A 21,147-nucleotide genomic window follows, 5' to 3' on the forward strand; every position below is an offset into this window, starting at 1 on the left:
ATGGGAAGTGGCAGGCACATACAAGACATCTGAATTTTTCCCTGCCCTGGCATTCTCTTAATCTCTTTTGAAGAATAAACAAAGGCAGCTGTTAATGATAAACTACCTATTAAAGCTACATTAATAACTAACAAAAAAAATTAATGATAAAGTGAATTGTTCAGTTACAAGGATTCCAAAATGATCTTCAAGGAAGATATTAAGGAAAAAACCCACCAAACTACTAGCAAAGTAAATGCACATATATGAAAAAGTTGAATACTGTGTTTTTCTACCTTGTATGTTATTTTGACATTAAAAATACACACTTGTAGAATATTAATAAAAATTAAGACTGAACTAATGGACTCAACCTAATTTAAAAAAAATCTTTTTATCAAAACAAATAAAAATCAGATCTGAATCAATTCCAGTAAAATCAGGTATTAGAAAATAAATCATTACTGATAGTTCACAAACCTTGCTCTCTTTCAAGATTTCTATCAATACTTCACGCACTGTATCTCTGTTTTTTTCCAGAAATCCCTCACATTTATATTCTACCTGTGCAAAAAGGTGAAATCATTAACTTTTCAGCAATATATGAACAGTTAGCAAAACAATACTCTCTCAGCTGTGGTGGCCAACAGCTCTTTATTAGCCTTAAACATGCTGGCTGAAACTCTGCTTTTTACAGTTTCATTATGGCATACATACATACATGCATACTGTAAATTTAGAAGTAGGACAAACTCAGAATCCACTATCAGCTGCAATTTCCTCCTGTCTTCATTAGGGATTTCTTTCCTTCTCTCTTCATTATTCTATGGTTTCAAATCCACATACCATTACATTTGAAATGTAAAATAACTGAGGCTAAAATGTGTACAGACTACAATCTTAACTATATTCTTTTTGCATTGTACACTTTTTCTGCCTCTTTATGATTTATTTTTATACTCCCAAATTCATTATGTTAAGCACTTCTTATGTTTAAATGGCATGTTACTGGCAGTATTGCGAATAAATAAATAGTACTATACATTGAAGATCAATTTTATAGGAGTTCTAAACAAGTGTGGTTAATATTTTCTCTATTTCCTAAGTTTATTTCTTTTCTGAATGAGCTACTGCTAGAAACGGTGAAATAACACTGGGCTGTTTACACTTTACCTTATCAGCAAAGTGTTGAATGATGAAAGAAGTGTTTGACATCCTCGGCTTTTCAAAGAGTGCATTTTTATTGACAAAATTATTATATAGCTTTTGAAGCCAGTTTTCATCTGTTCCATGAGGTAACTGTAAAAATGACAAGGGCAACCTCTTTAGCAAAACTCTTTTGGACTGTTAAAAGCAGCAAAAACACTTACTATCAATAAATACTGTCTGAATAAAGCAGCTTCGGTGAGTTATGAGGCTTGAAAACAACCATTTTTTGTCTTTTCAGACTAGCCAGTGGCTCTGTGAAGCAAATACTTCTTAAAAAGAAGGTCACATTAATGCATAAATTTGCTGACTAGAGCTAATTCTCTGTTGAGTCATAAATCATTTTGTCCTGAGAGGATGCTACCTGCAATCAGGGACAATTTGAGCCCTGAGAATGCTAGTGAGAACAGTAACAGATAAGTTAATGAGTTAGGGAATATTCCCTAATTTCTCCCATATTACTCCATGGTTTGGATTCTGAGAAGTACAATTTGCTAATACCACCAAAACACCTTTTAGAGACCATTCTAACAGGGCTCACCTCACCCTGCCCTGCTTTTCACTGACAAAGCTACTTCAATAGGTTTGGAAGTCTAAGGAACTACATGTATGTAGAAGAAAAAAATACAGGTTCAGGAATTGCTACAGACAGGAGACGGCACAAAGGAAAAAACGTAAGACTGAAAAAGAAAAAGCAAAGATGTAGGTTTGATGCATTCAAAAAGAACCTATAAAAAAGGGAAAGGAGGACTGCTTTTTTTGTATCAAAATTAGTGATTCATGGAATAAACAAATTGTAGAAATAGTGGTGGAAGAGACATCTGGAGACTAGGTAGTCCAAATTCCTGCTTGGAGCAAGACTACCACCAACACTAGATCTGAGCTGCCATTTGAACTCAAGTCCTGAAAGTATTCAAGGATGGGGATCCCACTGCGCCTCTGCTTAACCCGTTCTAGTACTGCACTACTCTCACAGTGGGGAAATACAGCTGCTGGGTTAGCTTCTAGGTAAGAACCTAGTTCTAGATTCTTAATTTTATAAGAGAAATATAGACAAAGTGGCTTATAATTAAAATTACTAAATAGAGGGCAAACATTAATGTTTGTTTTATGAGGAAAATGCTCTACTTCCCATTTAAAAGGATTAAATATGGATTACAAGTCCAACTTGTAAAAATCTATATAGTTTTTTAATGAGTTCTAAATACAAGAATTTTTAAATTACCAAGCACTCTTCATCCAGAAGTTCTAAAATTCCCATTTTAGCTTCAATAAGGTCAATGACAGGCTGGTTGTCATAGAAATCTATTAAAGTCCATGGGATATCTTCCTTCATATATTCCTCTTGTTCAAGTTTAAAGACATGCTAGATATGTGAAAATTATGAAAATGGAAGGTTACAACTAAGGAAGAAAATTAAAAAAATGTGCTCATGTGTGTGATTGTATATATAAGATAGCAACAAAATATTTATATATTTTGTAGTATACTACATGTCTGTCTCGTAAGAAAATAAAATAAGAATTTTTCATTTATATATATGTACATGCATGTATAGATATAAAAATAAATTTATTTTTTTTTATTACTGGATAGCCATTATCCAGAAATATCCATTACTCAAATACAAAGAGCATTTGCTAATATCCATTACTGATAATCTCAAAAGATGAAATAAAATAAGGTAAAGAACTGTAACAAAGAACATACCAGATTAAATTGCTGCTGCAGTTTTTCATTAGCATAATTGATGCAAAATTGTTCAAAACTGTTCACATCAAATGTTTCAAAGCTGAAACACATGTCAAATATGAAAAAAACCCCAACCTTGATATTAAAATACAAATGGTAGGATAGCTCCAAAGTCTTAAAAGAATACTAATATTTCTAAGAAAATTAAATAGCTGTAAAACAAATGGAAGACCCTAAGGCATATCAAAACTTCCCTAGAAGTTAACGTTACCAGACATGAGAGCTAAAAAATCCAGAGTTAAATCTAGAAGTATCATATAAAAAGTTAAATTTAAATCTCATTCACAAAAAAACCCCTATTTATAGTTGCTAAACATTTACACTACTCTGGATACTAAAGAACTTGCATGATTATGACCCTTTTAGTAAAACAAACCCCTCCAGATTCATTAGCAGCGCAAATCAAAAAGTGCCTCTTTATCAAGTCCAAAGAAAAGGCAGAACTTAAAGTAAATTGGTTTCCAGAGACATTCTTACCCATAAATGTCCAAAACACCAATAAAAGTATGTTGTTTGCCAGGGAACTGCAAAGCTTGGTTAATTCTTTCCACAATAAAGTCAAATAAATGAGAATAGATCTTCTTTGCCAGAGCATCCCTTGCATTAACAGCCTGAGCTCTCGTCATTGGCTTTATTACAGTCTCTGAGGTAGTGGTGATCTTTCGGTGGCACAACCATCGTGCCATTTTGTCACAGCTTAAATCCAGAAGTTCGCAGAATATATTGAGATGTTTATCTTCCAGCTTTGAAGATAAATAAATACTATTAGTTTACATTTAATGGTTTAACTGTTGCCTAGACAGTGAAAGCCTGGCACCACTGACATCAACCTACGACTCTGATTTTTAGATAGACAAGGGGCTCTGTTCACTTCTTTGTCTGGCAAAGTATCAAGAAAAGATAAAGCAAATAATATTGGAGAGAGCTTCTGATACAGGAGAGAAAAACTTAGACTTGATGAGATGTTTTGGATTAGGAAACTGAAAGAAAAAGTTACTTTAACCTATGTTTAGATGTCCTTGCTTTTTAGACTTGCATAGTCTGCTGGGACAGATTCTGAGCAGCTTTGATAATGCTCCGTTTCCTGCATCCTGCATCCTGCGGACAGTCCCAAATGGATTTTCCAACAGCTGTGGATCAATTGGATATGGGGTTCTCTTTGCCACATTCTGCCTTTTGTTCAGACTTTCTGAACTGGGGCACGAAACAGGATTTAAACAGTTGAAGATGGAGAAATCTCTCAAGTTTAGTATATCAGATGTAATGGTGGCCTGAGTCCCAGATATGAGAAAAAATACCACTAAAGGATTTTTGGCACAGAATATAAAAGAAAATGTTGGTATCTGAATGAGCTACTTCCTTACACTGATAGATGATCTTTCATCTCCAACAGCTGCTATTTCCACATTGCCTAAGTGTAGGATTGCTGCCAGCATTTTAAAAACATCCATCTGAAAATCACCCTTCAGACCTAAAAAAACAATTTTTGATTATTTTAAATACTCAGAAACAGTACAATTAATTAAAATAGCACAATTCTGGATTACTTGTTTCATTGTGTGGCCAAGGATTGTATAGCCTCTCTGCAATTACTATGCAAAGCCTTGGTTCTGCCTACTTTCTGCCTGTCTGATCCGATGAGAGATTAGGTATAAATTCCCATACCTCCCCAAGTGCCAGCTCAAGTCTGATTTGGCATCCACATAAGCCATATAGGGGCAAAGAAGCTTCCAATTCCATTTCTGTCACAGCATGTTAGCTTAAGGGCCAAGAAGACTCCAGCCTTTAGTGATCTGGACCAATAACAATGAACACCAGTTGCTAACAGCCATTTGCTTTTGCCTAGTACTTCCAAAACAGATCAACAGTGCAACGGGTAAGCTATGAAAGAAATTATTTTGGTAATTACAACTAATATTTTGTCCATTTCAGAAAAAAAACCCCACAACCTTTTCAATAGATTTGAAAATCGTATGCCCATGAATTTACCCAGTAAAGCAAACGTCTTCTGAGTCTCCACCATATTTGCTCTGTCATCAACTCCTTCTATTACTGTGCTGCCACCCATTCTTGTGTAGTTAAATTCTTCTGCGCTTCCTATAGATATGAAGCAAAACTTGTAATGCTGGAAAGTTTGGGGCTGGGGATAGCCACTTGTTAAAGACTCTTGCAACACCAGAAAATTAAAGATGCCGTCAGATGACAGCTCTTCAGCAATGAGCTGCAGGTCCTCTTTTTCTGAGAGAAATCCATGCGCCTAATCCAGTTAAGCCGACACGAACTAGTACTCATAATTCCAGCAATCTTAATACTTGGTCTAACAAACAAACAAGAATGAAGACTGAGTAAACATACCTAAGGTCTGTTTCTCCCACATGGCATTAAAACTTCTCTGTAGATAAATAAATCAAGTCCCTAAACTGTCATTATGACATCTGTCACTACAGACAGTAGATTTTCAAAGATGCTTGGGTACTTGATCATGCGCTATTCAAGTTACAAGGGATTTGCTCTCCAGTTCAATACAAGCAGAAGTAATAGCTAAGTGACAAAAATGCAAGTCCCATTGTAAGTCTGCGAGATTTATGCTATAAATCACTTAACATCCTAGCATTTGAAAATCTAATCTTCAAAATACTGCACTGCAAAAATGAAGAGCAGGTTATTTTCTTGAGACCTACCCAATTTAAGATGGTTAAATTCAGGTAGCATAGAAGATGCACACAACTGATAAAATATATGGTAGTTTCTCTCATTCTCTGACTGTAAATTAAAGCAAAGAATACAATTACAGACAGAAAAAAAAAACCCAAACCAAAACAAATACAAAACAATCAGAAAAACATTCAGTACTCAACGCTACTGCAAAGAGATAAAGATACTTGGAAGGGTAAATTCTGCTGCAACATAGCTTGGCAAAGAAATTGCCCAATATTAAAATGGCACATCTTAGACTTCAACAAGAGCTTTGAAAGTGATAACTTCAAATATACTTTATTTCCACTATCAATATTCTGAGTTCTTTCCCCAAGGCTGTTCCTCTAATTCTTCAACTTGAACAACCATCTACTAATAAGAACTGACAAATACTGTCACAAACAACTGTGTAGAAGTGCCCGCTGAAACACAGCCCCGTTGTAACTCAGAAAACTCTCTTTCCAAACCACCCTTCAGGCAGCAGACAGACAGAAGCATTTTTCATAGTACTTAAAAAGTTACAAAATTACTAAAAAAGAAACCTTTGTAAAAACAGTTTTATAAAATTAAATGCTTTCTTCAGTAGATTATCACGATTATGCTCTGACGCTGTAATGAGTCATACGTAATAAGCCCTGGCCTTAGCAATTTTCAGCCAGGTTTTTACCCAGACTCTCTCTGCCCCACATACACTGTTCCCTTCCAGGTACAATTGGCACGTGTTACTATTGTGACTGAAAGTCACAGATTGCTCAAATGCTTCTTGCGCTTATTGCATGGAATGATCCCTGAGACACATTCTCCACTTAACATAAAGACGACCATGGAATAAGATTAGCTCCTATGAAAAATAAATCAAATCTTGATTAGACATACTATTTGGAACGTCACATAACATTTTCTATATGAAACTAGTAAGGATAGTACATTAGTAGCTACACTGATACTGACTGTTTTTATTTTACCCACCTGGAATACAACTCTGGATTTCTCAAGCAGGTACGTTCTCATGTTAGCTCCAATGATTTGGTAACTCTGATCAAAACTGATTTCAGTGTATTTTCCAAATCGACTGCTATTATCATTCCGTGTAGTTTTTGCATTGCCGATAGCCTACAAAAATTAAAAACTTCGAATTTGTTTTACTTGCATCTTTCATAAGAATAACTTTGTCAAAACATGACACAGCTACAAGTTCCTAAAATCAAAGGTGCTCAAGGATCAATCTCAGCTGTGGGACTCAAACTTTTAGGCCCAAATTTGAAGGTAAGCCTCAAGTCAAATAGCATAACATTATATAAACTGAGAATTAGAGAAAGAAAGTATGTTCTCCCACCATAAGGAACCTTAACCAGTTCCTATTCCAATTAATAAAAACAAACAAAGAACTTGTTCAATATTGTTTTCTCATCATCTAATTAACAGTATGTGGTCACATAAAACTCTGGAGACAAACTAGTGCCTCCAAAGGGCCAGTGGTAAATCAGGCAGAACCAGGTGCTCCTGAAGCTGAGCACCTCTTTCCATCAGTAACATTCAGAGGCTAAACTTCTAATCTAGATATCTAACTCAGCCAGCTAAAACATCCCTAAAGATTTCAACCAAAGACTCCCAGCAGCTCTCTGAATTCTTTCCTTGATGAGCACAGGCTTGAGAAATACTCTCCAAAACTTACCTCAGTTATTGGATTGGATGCCAATACTTTATCCTCCACATGTGCATTGCTGCTTGACTTACTCACAGTGGCAAAGTATCTCATAGTGTATCTTGCAGACACAGTCTTTCCCGCTCCTGATTCTCCACTGACTATAATAGACTGATTTTTGTTATTTCTAAAACCAAATAATCAGACAGTTTAAATCAAATGTCTAAAATTGCATGCATAAATGTAAGAATTACATACAGGAAAAAAATATGAAAAACACAGCTGTGATCAACTCTCGTATCAGTTCCATCTTTCACTTGCTCTTCCCTTACTCCTCTTAGGCTGTGACCTCTAGGCTGCTGTCGTTGCTAGTCACTCAGCCAAGACAGTGTTTTGCCCCTCATCAATAATGAAAATAGTTATGAGTTCTAGAAATCCCTCAGCTGGTTGAGGAATTACTCCTCCTCTAGTTAACCTACCCATTCAAAGATATTCTCAACAGCCAGTGGTACATACACAGATAAATTAAATGAGAATTAACATTGACTTCTACGAGACTTCAAGTGTTATTTATGGACATTAAACTACATACTGAACCTTGCCATTTGCTTGTATGCTTCTTCTGCCACGGCAAATATATGTGGATCCATGTCCCCCATGTTTTGCCCACTATATGCATGGATAATAGCATCTCCATATATTGGCAACTGTTTATAGGGGTTTACTGCAACCAAAATTATTCCTACAACCAAGAGTGCAAAACAAAAATAAAACATAGGTTAGTTCAATGAAATTCCAGTTTTCAGCAACAGCAGTTAAACTGATACAAAGCAATAACATTTTCTCAACTAGGTAGGAGATCCTGCTCAACAAACCAGGCTACACTCATACAAAACTGATTTAACTTGAATGAGTTAAAATGTACTTGAGGAAAACATTACTTGCATCAAATTGCAAAGTAACTCAAGATTTCTTCTTTTTATTTATTTTAAGAATTTTTTTTTAACCTTGCATTTTACTTTGCTTACCACTGTAGGTGTAGATAAGCTTAGACTCCACAAAGCGAACTTTAAGATTGTGTAGAACAGCCGGTTCATGGAGATAACTAAGCGCAGTGAGATCATTTTCACCAACAAGTATGTCAGGATTTCGTAGGGGTGGCAAAGCATCTGGATCAACAAGGTAATTCAGTTCCTGTCAACAAAAATTAATTAAAATATCATAAAAGACATTATGTTTGCATAAAAACAAACTGATTTCTAACTTTGCATGAAGTTATGGCGTTGATGAAGCCCTGTCTCATCTTGCATTCCCTCAGCTGCATACATCCCAGTGAGCTTAGGGTACTTGGAGGTCATGAAAGTAAGATGGAGCTCTTCGTTGTTTATGAAAAAGAAAGCTATATTCTCTTTATTTACAATTTTTTGTACTGTAATCTGTAAAAACTGGAAATGGATTTAGCTCTCCGAACATTTGCGTGTTTCAAGTACAGATGAAAATGGCAGACCAGCTGCAACTCGACAAAAGTAAACACATGGTCAGATCTTCAGTCAGCTCTAAAACTATCCTTACCTGCAACCCTTCAGTTTTCTTTACACAAAGTTTAAAACTCACTTCTATTTCTTTCAATTTCAAAATCCATGTAATTGTACATTTAATACTTGTCTTTACAGAACAGGAATGCTGAAATGCAGAAATACTGTTTTCAAAATATTAAATCTGTAAAGAACTTGGATACTATAATTTGCAGATCTTACACAAAGCAACAACTTCAGGAAAAAAAGCAACAACTTCAGGAAAAAAAAAGCAACAGCTAGCTCTGAGAAATAACTATGTTTGCCTTGCACTTCTGATTTACTTCCACTTAAGATGAGTTTCAGTGCTTGTTTCAAAAGTGAAGTGATCTTCAAGGTACATGCTCTACACTAATGTTACACAGATAATAGAATTACACTCTTCATATTTTTAGGTAACGGCTATTTACTGTATGAATTTTAACATGATAAAATTCTGGTCACTGCAGGGTTCACACAAAAGAAAATACAGACAAGTAATTTAGATCTCATAATGGTGAGTCCTGCGCTTCTGTCATATCTCAGCAAACCCCACAGTAATTAGGGCTTTTCTCCTTACAGTTCCATCTTCCAATTGCACATGGAGAAAACTGTCTCCAGCTTTGTAGTTTTTTGTGATTTCTGCAGACTGCCAAACTTCTTCTTTATGAGGGATCCAAACCCTATTGTACTACAACAGAAAAAAAAAAGATAATAGTTAGTTTAGCTATTATTGTAATACCAGATTAGCACAAAAAAAATAGTTTTCAAATGTTGAGTAGAACTTAAAAGCTGAAGTGGACGCCAGGACTTTTTGGGATTATTATTAGCTCTGTCCAGCGGGCTGTATTTTTGTGTTTTAGTTATTCTTCATGAAAGAAAAAAAAAAAATGAGGGCGGACTCACTAAGCTCAGACATGCTCAATCTGCTCCTTTTAATTTTAACAGCTTTACTGTTTAGTGTAAAGTCTGCAGAACAACACAGCGTGCAGGATAGTGAATGAGGGCCAGGCTCTTCAAACCCTCTAACACTGAACAAAGAGAATAAAAACCACTTAAGTAAGGCAGAGCCCTGATTTCAAATGAGCAAGTACCAGAGAAAGCATCTTGTTCACTAGAATTTAGACAATCACTTCCCTGAATTCAAGTATAGAATAAGAAGGCATTTTATCATAGGCACAGATGTATATGCAAGAAAGATGCTGCACATATACCTTTCATTTAATGGGACTGGAATGCAACCTCCAGTCATATTCTCTGTTCTAGAGTGAACTTCAAACACTACTGGCAGGTTTCTTCCTTCACAAGCAATCAGCTAGCTCAGCTGAGCTCAGACCCAGCAAGGTACTTTAGCTCTGCCTCAGGAAGAAAACATGCTTCCTAAAAGCACTTACTTCCAATAGAAGCAGATGAATTGAAATTTGCTTTTAGGTATTTGAAGAATCAAGACAACATAGTTACCTCTAGCCTTGTGAAACATAAAAGTTTGAATATAAATGATGCTGTTTGAACCACCTAATTCTTTACAGTGAAACTGAAATGCTGAAGCATTAGCAACATATTTAAATGCTCTGCCCTAGGAACTATAGGAAACACCTTAGAAGCTATAGGAAACAGCATTCCTTAAGAGGACATAACACAGCTGGCAGCCTCAGGAAGTCAGGAATTTCTTCACTGATGAGTGTGTCCTCATCCTGCCAGGGTTTAACAAAGTGGCAGCATCCCTAAAAGCCTTCCTAATGCATCAACTATGCATTAATAGACACTATTTTTAGTGACATCTAAATCACTTCTGTTCAGGGATTTGCAATTTAAGACCATTTCTGACACATCACCACCTTCCTTAAATCTTGGTGCAAAGTACTTTAATATCATATAGTGTGTACCTGAGATGGCAGTGAAAATAACATTGAAGACTATATTTGGATGTAAGAGGGGGACAGGAGGAAGGGCAGTGATGTCAGAAAAAAAAGCCTGAAAATCACCAGTACATGCTAATACTGAGTTTCTTACGGGCCATCTCTCTTCTAATTTGTGATAAAGGAACACTAGAGAGCACAGAACCATTTCACCCTACTTGCACAAGCAACCATGCCATATAATCTTTCAGCATCTTTCTGGTTTGACAGCCAGAGCACTTAATTTGATTACCCTACCCTAGCTATATTCATAGTCAGTTGAAACCGTGTTTAAATAAACCCATGAGAACCTCTGCACCTGATCACTTGAAAAACTAACATTAGTCAAGGACTTCCTGCAGCATTAGCACACCCACAGATACCCTGGAGGACTGTATACCTTCTCATTCTGGTGTTGCAACTGTTGTTTCTGGCACAAATGACTTTTTTCCTCTCTAATTTGGAGGAAGCCCTGGAAGCTCCAGCAGATCCTCAGAACATGAGGGTCTCCCCCCTGAGAACCCTACTGAACACACGACCAATGGTGGGTGCCTACAGTGGTCCCTACAAACTGCACTGCACTTCAACCCAGCTTTCTCAACTCTGAGGACCAACACCAAACAATTTAGCATAAGAGGGACTTTCACAGGGATGTCCTGCAAGTTAGCTTGGGTTCCTCAGTGACCTCTCCAGTTCAGTTTTCAGTATCTCTGAGGCTGGAGACTGACTTTTCTGGTCAACCTGGCATGTGCATCAGGTGATAAACACTAACCAAAACCGCAGCTGCTTTCATACCTCTTTGCTGGTGCCTTCAGCACGATGGCATTTTTTCACCCACTATCCAAAATCACAAAGACCTTTTCTAAACAACCCCAAAGCACTAGGACCCATCTATCCGATCAAAGGGAGAAAACCCCAGCCTCACAAATACCATTTAATAGGCAAATGAAAGGCATGGCTAAATTAAATTGGTTTTTGCTTTTTCCGTGTGTATCAAAGTATAAATTAACTTTTGTGTCATTCCTACACTACGCTGATTTCCTGGTTTCTAAAAAATACTTATTGATTCACAGCTGTTAAACTCAATTCTTTATCTGCCATTATTCTATGTGAGCCAAGAATATCACCGTCAAATAGCCTCAGGGGCACACAGTGCGTTCCCACATAAGAAAGCGAACTGCACTAGGTCACGGGCAAGAAAGGGAGGAAGAAGCGCGTGATGGAAGTACTGATTCTTTAGAAAAGGTCCCTGCCGTTCCAGGAGCCTCCGTTGGCAAATGTGCCCAGCTGGCTGAAGTCCGCCTTCTCCAAGCCCTGCCTCACAAGTAAACAGAAAAGTTTGCTCGTTTCGTATCCAGTTACACCCATGCTCCTTCCTCCCCTTCACCTGCCTCAATATTATTCCTGCTTTTTTTTAAAAAATGCATTTGCTCTTCCAGCTGCTCTGAGCGTAGCATCGACCCACAAGATGAGCACACACCATGGCAGCACCGGGCTGGACAGGGGTGCATTATGGCAGCTGCTTTCACAATAGAGGAGCTACGGGCTTATAAATTAGTAATAGATGCGTGTTATTTTTGTTATTGAAAGCTAAGCAAAGAAATTATACATCACAACACTCCGGTGACTACAGGAAAATTGGGGGAAATTGTGAAGAAAAAAAAATACAGCAGCCACAGTAAGGAGGCAGAATCTTTGCTTTAGTGCCAAGTTCTGCCCAACGTACCCAATATTTGCATAGCAAAAAGAGCCAGCACTCCGCCATTAAGTGGCCAGGGCCGTGCTGTTAAACTTTTAAGATTGCCTAATCGCTGGCTAGCACATCAGGGACCTACACCTGAAGGCCAAAAGTCTCCAAAAAGAAGTGTTTTCCTCAAAAGGCAGCAGCACTTGCCCGCGAAGCCCCGGGACGTCCCGGCCCCGCAGGTGTGCCTGGCTCAGCTGCCCGGTGCCGTGGACGCGGGCCCTCCGCCAGGCCCACACCAGCCATCCCGCTCCGTGGCACCGGTGGCCCCACAGAGAGCGCTGAAGCCGCGGCCCCAGAAAGCACCGACCGCCCCGGCCAGCCTAGCATTACCGGCCCGGACCGCTCCCCCCTTCGCCTCTCCCTCACGGGGCGGCCACCGCCCCTCAGGGGCGCGGGAGAGCGCCCCCCGCCTCCCCTCAGGCGCGCCCCCGCCTCCCCTCAGGCGCGCCCCCCGCCTCCCCTCAGGCGCGCCCCCGCCTCCCCTCAGGGCCGCCCCTCGCCTCCCCTCAGGCGCGCCCCCCGCCTCCCCTCAGGGCCGCCCCCGCCTCCCCTCAGGGCCGCCCCCCGCCTCCCCTCAGGCGCGGCCCCCGCCTCCCCTCAGGGCCGCCCCCCGCCTCCCCTCAGGCGCGCCCCCCGCCCCGCTCACCTGCGTGTAGAGCTCAGCCAGCGCCATGGGGCAGAGCTGCGGCCGCGCTGGCCGCCCGCGGGGACAGGCGTGCTGCGGCCGGTTCCGCGGGGGGCAGGTGGCCGCGGCACCGCGGCCCGCCCCCGGCCACCACCCCCGGGGCGTGGGGAAGCGGCCCGGATCGCGGGCCGGTCCCGCCCGGGCACGGCGCTGCCCCGCGGGGGAGGCAGGCGGCTCCCCGCCCCGGCAGGGCTGGGGGGCCCCGCGGCCCCCTCAGGGCGCTCCTCGCCGGCTGCGGGCAGGTCTCCGGGTGCCGCGGGGGCGAGGCACGGTCCCCGTGCCCGTGCTGGCCAAGCCGGCACCGTGGGTGCATCCGTAGGGCCCGGGGGTAATGGCCACTGCAGCTGCCGGCAGGACCCCCGGGGAGCCACCGCTGGCCCAGGGGGGAGGAACAGAAACATCACCTGCCTGTAAGGCAGCACGGAGGAGTTTCTCCAACACTTAGGTAACAATAAGCAACTCAATGAATTTAGTAAGCTTAGGGCACCGACAGCTATTATATTTAAATATCCAGAGGAGTAAGGTTGGAACAGGCACAGTGCCGCTCTTTGGCGGGCGGCGATGCTTTAGCAAACTGCACATCTTGTTTCAGTAACCATTAACATTTGGTGACAAAACACCCTGCCAGAAGGCGGTTTATGTCAAACAAAGTATTGTCACATATGGTGAGCAGTCACGGCGCAGGGTTTACACCTGGGTGTGTGTTTACACAGCCCTCAGATTCCACCAGCTCCCTCGGCAGTCACCATGCTGCCTGCCACCAGGGCAGAGGGATCCCGCCCGATCCCCGGGGCCTGTATCAGCACGCAGTTCATGAACAGCCAACCAACCATCCCAGCAAACAAAAAAGTCTGGAGCAAATCTTACAGTCGTATTTTTATTCGGACATTTTCCAGTGATAGCTATTAGGCTACAGTTTTTATGATGCATACATTTACTAATTACAACATCAGACACTACAACAGATCAGAGCTCAGGTCATTCTGACAATGTTTTGGTTTTCATCTATGTACTGTAGTGGCATCGAGTGAAAACCTATGTTTAAAGGCTTTTATTTAATCACATTAAGTATCAGCATCTTTAAAAAACCAAGTGTTTACTCATAGTTTTTGTACGGTATTTGAAATGTATTCAGTTTAAATCACAAATTACACAGACCTTCAAACTGCAAATGCTGGTGTTTCCAAGTTGGGAACAAATGTTATTGGATATCAGCTACTTTTCAACACTGAAGTTGATCCTATTTTTTTTCCTGTGATAGGCAGAATAGATTAATCACATTTAACGGATTTAAGCACTTTCACGTTCCATCCCAAACTGAAGTCTGAGAAGCAATTTTTCAAAATTTGGATAGAAGACTGCGTCCTAAACATCAGAATAAAATGATCACTGGAATAAAAATACACCAAACTGAATGAGGTAATTATTGTGCAAAATCTCTAGAATAACTGTATGTAATTCTAAGGGGTTATCGACAAGTATTTTTCCAGCATCTGATAAAATCTATCATATCAATAGATAATAAATTAAAATATAAAAGATATGTCCACATTAAAAGAGCATAACAATGATTCAAAGGAAAAAAAAAAAAAGTTGTTGAAATAATTCTGCATAATATTCCATGGTTAAAGAGATATTAGTCCTAAGGTGAAAGATATATTACACACTGACACTAAAATTTTACTTCTGAAAAGTGCACGTAAAATACTGCCATGTAAAATGTTAGATGAATTAGCAACTACACATCTATTCCAACTTAAAAATAGTTTCCTTTAAAACATGTCAAGCAGCATATACTTTTAATGTGATATAAAAGTAATACCAGTCAAACCACTGAGTTTAAGGATAATACCTATAAATTACTAAATACTACTTTTTTAAGGAAACAAGATACAATAAGGCTTTTTACAGGTAAACAAACTTTAAAAATAAAGAAAAATACATTTAGGCATACATTTTAAACACTAATGCTTAAGTAGTGGATACATTTCCTGATCTACAGTATGAACATACTGTAACGCCAATTGTTTGTTTTTCAATAGGAGAAAAAAACCTGTAGGTCAGCATGTTCTCATGTATTTTCTTTCCTAATCTTGTTACTGGATGTGAAGGCTTCCCCATTACATTCTCACAAGTACAGTACCCCTAAGAGTCTGAAAACTACATTATACCTTATTTGGAGCCACTTAACAGCAGCTGTAGTTTCAGAAATCAAGTAACATTTGAAAAAAAGAGTGTTTGGTATACCATGCACAGGAAAACAAATTAAATCATTTAGCAAAGATCATCCAAAACATTTACACAATGCAGTATTACGTTCCTGGAAGTACTGGCATGATCCATCAAACATAATATGCGGCATATACATTTGAAAATAAGATGACATGAGCATCTTAAAATGACATTGACAAAAGTTTAGGTTGTTTTTACTACCCATGTTAGCAACCATACAAAGAGCATGTCTACCTCTCAAGTAAAACATAACTGATATGTTTCAGTCTGCTTAACAAATTATTTTTTTTTGTGGGTTTGCAGGTGAACAGATTAGTACCAAATAGTCTAATAGTGTACCTCTAGATTATTTCTCAATATTTTAAAAGGAATTAACGTTAACACTAAGTTGCTAATTATTACAATGCATAAAAAATATTGCACTATGCAATTGAGCAATGTGTGTGGCTTTTTTTTTACAAGTATACTTGAGCCATACACCACAAACTACCTGTTTTAAAAAGTTCAGAATTGGAACCTTAAGCAAGGCTTCTGCGCTTACATTGCACATTGTGAAATGTGAATTCTATATAGCAGATCCCAGATGTGTGAGACAGAAGAATCTTTCCAGTAAGATGTGCAATATCCAAAATAACTCAGCTTCTCATTACGCACTCTGGATCTCCAACCATTAAATCAGAATGAATCATAGTCAAATGACAGCATCATAGTCAAAACCTACTTAACGTTCTTGTTAATCAACCTTTCAAAGAACGAGAGCCTTGGGCTACTGCAGAAATTTTCTGTCAAAGTTTTTCCTCTCAAATTCCAATATGAGAGAATACAAATTTTCTTTTTTTAAAGTGGCATCAAAACAGAAGAGATTATACTTAAAATACACACTGTCATCTCTGGGGTCTGCAAACAAAGAAGAACATTAGACAGACTACAAAATTTAAATAAATACTAAAATCTTTATTGACTTATGATAACTTGCTTCAAGATTCTGTATTTTTAGCTAACTACTTTTAAAAATAACTAAACATGTAATTTCCAGTGTGCTACTTGTGCTTAGTTACCATTTTCCTCTACAGGTGTTATACCATTTGCAAAAATCCAGTTAAAATAACAGATTGCATCGGACTGTAAATAAGGTTGACAACAAAAACCAAAATGCCTTACTTTTAGTGCTTAGTATGATACTGTCATACAGTTAAAAGAACACAATATGCAGCAGCGATTCCATATGCTTGGTAAACCACAGTACTAACAAATGAACACCTAAGTTATAGCATATAGTGAGCTATACGACTTATCACTAGAATTTATGTCAAACTGACATAAATACGGAAGTGGTTTAAGAAATAATTTTATATATTGCCAGTTTGTGTTTCTTCATTCCAGTTTTTACAAATTAAATGTAACAGGCTCTCAAGTGACTGTGTATTCTACTACAAAATGCCTAACTTTCAAGTCTTCCACATTCAGGACTGTGACTGTCCCTGTTGGTCCCTGCCTATGAGAAGATTACATATGGAGTTTAATTTACACTATTTAAATATGTTACTAAAGAACTAAAAATGTCTCTAGACAGCTGAAGACACAATATTTGTCCAAGCCTGATTTCCATATTCTGGAAATGTATGAATCAATGACGTCCTCATAAATGCAATGACTGAACACAAATGCACATCTTTCTATTAGCCTTCCATTTCTGGTGCTGTTATGTAGTTTTCCACCTACTTTTACTATCGATCTGGGCATATGTAGACTGTTCAGAAAACGTGTTTTCAGTGGCTCACTATGTTTTAATGGGTAAAGATATCAGGATATCGGGCAACTGATTCTCCATCTAACACTGACGGTACATTGGGATCAGACACGTGATATGAAGCCTAGGCCCAAGCTGGCTGGGATCTGAATGGTTTCTAATGCCAGAGAGGATGGATTAAATGGAAAAGTAACAGGAAAGATGTGTTTAGCATCCATGAGCAACTGGGGAGAGTCCTTCCTGTCTCGAAGACGCATCTGCAAAGATGAGAAGGATTACATCAGCATTTAGCCACCTCAATGATAATAATCATCGTGCAAAGCGGAAGTATTTCATCTGTGCTTACAGATACACACGTACAAACACTCTAAGCTAACTTGACACAGTGCGTCTGCAACAACTGTGCCAGTATACTGTAGTTACTTCCGTCATTTTTGGTTCTGCGAATATTCCCCTTACAATGCAATCTGAAGATACTTAGATTCCCTGCAAAAGGAAGAATTTACCCACTATCTGGTAACTGCATCTTTTCAGCAAGTAGAATTACAGTTTTATCTCAGTTCTGCCTTCCCAATCTCCCTTTGCATATTATCCTGCTAGTAACGTAATTCAATTTCTAACAGACCAGAAAGATCATCTTTGTTTCTTTTATTTCGCTCTACTGGCTGCTTTTCTTTGGAGTTTTCAAAACATTTCATTTTCATCAATATATATAAAACTGGAAGGGCTAAATGGAAAACTTTGGAATGAACATAGGCTTTGGGTTTCAAAGCAGCTGGAACTTCTCATGCAGACACAGGTCTGACAAAAGTAATTTGCATATATAAATATTACGACTTGAAAAGTTGGCATGCAAGTGTATTTACATACACAAAGATGTACAAGTACAAAAAGCTCTCACCTTCCAAAAAGCTCATACATACTGACAGGGATACTAACATTCTCATGCAAGTCTGGAGGCAGTAAATTGTGATTGCTTAAAATGTTAAGGCTGACATCACCTTTTTAACATAGCTAAAAAATGGCAGCTAAAAGCCTAGTTCAGATTCCTGAAGGTATCTCATGACACAAGCTATTGTGGCTTATCAGAGGGGTTCTTAGAAATAGTAATATGATTTTTTATGAAAAGATATAGGCATACCTGTATTGTTCGTATAAATGATACCAAGACTCTTTCTTCAAACTCATTAACTGGAGTATACAAATTCAGAACTTTTACAATCTGTGAAGAGGAACAAGCATCCTTAAGTTCATTTTACTGATGAATCAACAGACACATCCATGGTTACTAATAATACAGTTTCAAAATTAGTTTTTTTAACAAGAAAATTATTTACAAGTATTTTTTGCTTTATGGACTCATACAGAATTCCATCATCTGCTTAATGCTGCGTTAATACGACTGCCTCCTTCAGAACATGTGTTCTTTGGACATAGAAACTCTAAATTCTAACATGCGTGTGGAAAATACCAAACTATGGAAAAATCAAATGATAAGTAATTGGATCCATTTATTCCTGCACCAGCTCTATGCAAATGTAGCAAGGCTTAAAAAGAAGTGCAACTTATCCGTACAAAATCTAAGCTTTCTTAAAGAGAAGTTTTCAGCTGTTGACTGAGATACTCTTGGTTCAGCCTTCTGAGGCTAATGGGTATAGTAACTTAAAACTTTTGTTTGCAGACCCTGAGACAACAGCTCTGTGTGAATTGTCCATTAACTTAACTGGATACTAACTCTGACGGCAGAAAGATCATTTCCTATTATCCTAGGCACAGCTGTCTGGAGTACAGAGACACCTTTGAGTGAAGAGTTTTCTCTAAGGATTTTCACAAACTGAGAGACTAGGTATAGTACTACACACCACACCATCTATTGAGCTTCCTCTCATTTTTTCAAAACTTATTTTGAGCATCAGACCTCAGAAAAGGCTGGTCCTTTTTTTACCCCTCCAACTTAATCTGTTTTGGCTGTACTAATGCAAAATGAAGCAAGAAATCTTTGATCCATGTGTGACAGCAGTGCAGGCACCCACTGTAAGGACCAACAGAGCAGAGGACTTCTCTGTGACAGCAGAACAGACAATGAGAGTTTGCTTACCTGGGCAGTAGTCAGTGCATTACACATTGAACAAATGGCTTCTGCATCTTCATCCGTTTTCTTTTTTACTTGCAACAGCTGTGCGGCCTGGATGAGGGGTTCCAATGTTTCTTTAGCCCCACTATTCATCAAGTTTTTATCACGTAGCCATTCTTCCAGTTGACTCACATTGTATCTGTACGAAGAGGTAAAAGTATCAAGACACTAATGCTTGATTACGACTAAATCAAAAGCACGTGCAGTTTCTCTTGCTGAGTGTTTCCTTATGTGTTTTTCCTTCACATTTGTCATTTCTTGTAATTTTGTCTTCATGTTTCCTTCTGATTAAGGCAGGAAATTTTGATTTTCAAAACAGTTAGAAACTATGGCCGAAGGCTTCCACTAACTAGCTTTTCCCATTTGTTTCTATTCCTATTAATTGCAAGAATGGGATGAGTGTATGAAGAAAGGCAAAAGAGATTTTGCCCATGCAAATGTATAGCAAGGCTTTTCAAGGTTACTTGAGGGACTGGAATGCCTTGGCTAAATTTGCTGGCATATGCCAGCAGAATGCACTGGACAGCTGATGCCAAATGCACGAACAGGATAAGTTGGCTTTACCATAGGATGCAGTGTGGATGAACACAGCAGGTATCCGCTGCACCACCAGCACACACAAAACACAGCAGGCATGTTTGCTCTTCCTCTCTGAAAGTTCACCTACAGTTCTGATTCCTACTTGAGAATGAAATACTTTTGCTTCTACTGCATTTCCTTGAAAGCCAGGTAGGATTTGGCCCAAGTTAACCAAAAAGCTCATTTTAACTGAACCTCACAGAATCAGTTAACAGCATCTGCAACTGTCTGTGTGCGGAAAAATAAATATTCAAAATGTATCTGCTAATTCCATCAAAATGATGTTCAGCAGTGTCAAGAGTTCACTGAGATTTCTAGCAGCACATTCAAGAAAAGTATAATGTGAGCTCTCCCACCTTATTTGCATTCCTTTGCTCCATGAGCACATGTCCTTGCGCAGGAGAAGATTATTCAGTGTTACAGCCCCAATGATGTAGAACATCTGCTTGACAACCTGCTTGATCAGCTCTGGATCCATTCCGTGCTGGCACATGACTGAATGGAAAGAGTTCAGCTGCCGAATAATGGAGTCTAAGGTGTAGGTTCCTTCATCAGCAATGCTGGATGTCCTCTTCCGCAGCCCTGTTGGTTTCACCCCTGAGACACCTTGGATAGTCTCATGCTCCAGCATTCCTGAAACTGCATTTGATTGACAACATTATTACGACGACTGACAACTGCTGATATGCAAGCGTATTGTGGAAGACAGCAAAACAGTATTTACACAGAAAGAACAGGCTGGCCTTTCTGCCAGCCACACTTTACCATGATTTCCAGCAATTCTGTGCCCCACTATGTTCTGCAAAACCTAAACTTAACAGGGTTTTTACAAAGTAGATTCCAGCATTTGTGCTTGAAAGGGAAGTCTAACTCTAGCTCAGCAAAATCTTCTCTGCCTCCCATGGTCATATGAGCAGCAGTCAGCAAACAAAGAGCTGTTCCATTCTTCTAAGTATTGTGATCAGAATGAAAATTTGTGTGAGAGTATTGTCTGCCAAGAAAAATGAAAAGAATCTTTCTGAATGTGAGCTTCATCACTGCTAGCTATTTCATTGCTGATTGCTGTCCATAATAACAACCAACCATTTTCCTTCATATTCATTTTAATTATGAGTTCTCACGTAATTACAATCTGATTTTTCCATGGGATACTTCCCAACAGACAGGGCAACAAGTACCACACTCTCCTGACAGCTTCTTTCTGTAAATGCCTGATTTATGACAAGCATGAATAAGGTATATCAATGAATTCTTTCATTGCCAGAAGAACCAGCCACAGTCAGTCTAATC

General features: G+C 39.0%; 2 protein-coding genes across 18 annotated transcripts in view; both read right to left on the reverse strand.

The window, feature by feature from the left end:
* MYO5C (myosin VC) overlaps positions 1 to 13,231 on the reverse strand; it is a 38,630-nt gene extending 25,399 nt beyond the window's left edge. The window contains exons 1-14 of the mRNA XM_037394712.1: positions 13,124 to 13,231; positions 9,413 to 9,523; positions 8,308 to 8,473; positions 7,877 to 8,021; positions 7,310 to 7,466; positions 6,604 to 6,747; positions 5,619 to 5,700; positions 4,927 to 5,034; positions 4,302 to 4,408; positions 3,415 to 3,680; positions 2,896 to 2,977; positions 2,411 to 2,551; positions 1,153 to 1,278; positions 460 to 543 (exon numbers count right to left, since the gene is read on the reverse strand). Of these exons, the coding sequence (XP_037250609.1) occupies positions 460 to 543; positions 1,153 to 1,278; positions 2,411 to 2,551; positions 2,896 to 2,977; positions 3,415 to 3,680; positions 4,302 to 4,408; positions 4,927 to 5,034; positions 5,619 to 5,700; positions 6,604 to 6,747; positions 7,310 to 7,466; positions 7,877 to 8,021; positions 8,308 to 8,473; positions 9,413 to 9,523; positions 13,124 to 13,150 (1,746 nt within the window). The 5' untranslated portion in view covers positions 13,151 to 13,231. The remainder of the gene's footprint in view (positions 1 to 459; positions 544 to 1,152; positions 1,279 to 2,410; positions 2,552 to 2,895; positions 2,978 to 3,414; positions 3,681 to 4,301; positions 4,409 to 4,926; positions 5,035 to 5,618; positions 5,701 to 6,603; positions 6,748 to 7,309; positions 7,467 to 7,876; positions 8,022 to 8,307; positions 8,474 to 9,412; positions 9,524 to 13,123) is intronic.
* A 794-nt stretch (positions 13,232 to 14,025) lies between these two features.
* The window catches only part of MYO5A (myosin VA), a 103,242-nt gene continuing 96,120 nt past the window's right edge, over positions 14,026 to 21,147 (reverse strand). For all 17 annotated transcript variants that reach the window (XM_037394592.1, XM_037394586.1, XM_037394589.1 and 14 more), the window contains 4 exons: positions 20,214 to 20,496; positions 19,243 to 19,417; positions 18,286 to 18,366; positions 14,026 to 17,401 (listed from right to left, as the gene is read on the reverse strand). In XM_037394592.1, the coding sequence (XP_037250489.1) occupies positions 17,249 to 17,401; positions 18,286 to 18,366; positions 19,243 to 19,417; positions 20,214 to 20,496 (692 nt within the window). In that variant the 3' untranslated portion in view covers positions 14,026 to 17,248. The remainder of the gene's footprint in view (positions 17,402 to 18,285; positions 18,367 to 19,242; positions 19,418 to 20,213; positions 20,497 to 21,147) is intronic.

This window comes from Falco rusticolus, chromosome 7 (genome assembly GCF_015220075.1).
Source record: "Falco rusticolus isolate bFalRus1 chromosome 7, bFalRus1.pri, whole genome shotgun sequence".
Classification (NCBI taxonomy): domain Eukaryota; kingdom Metazoa; phylum Chordata; class Aves; order Falconiformes; family Falconidae; genus Falco; species Falco rusticolus.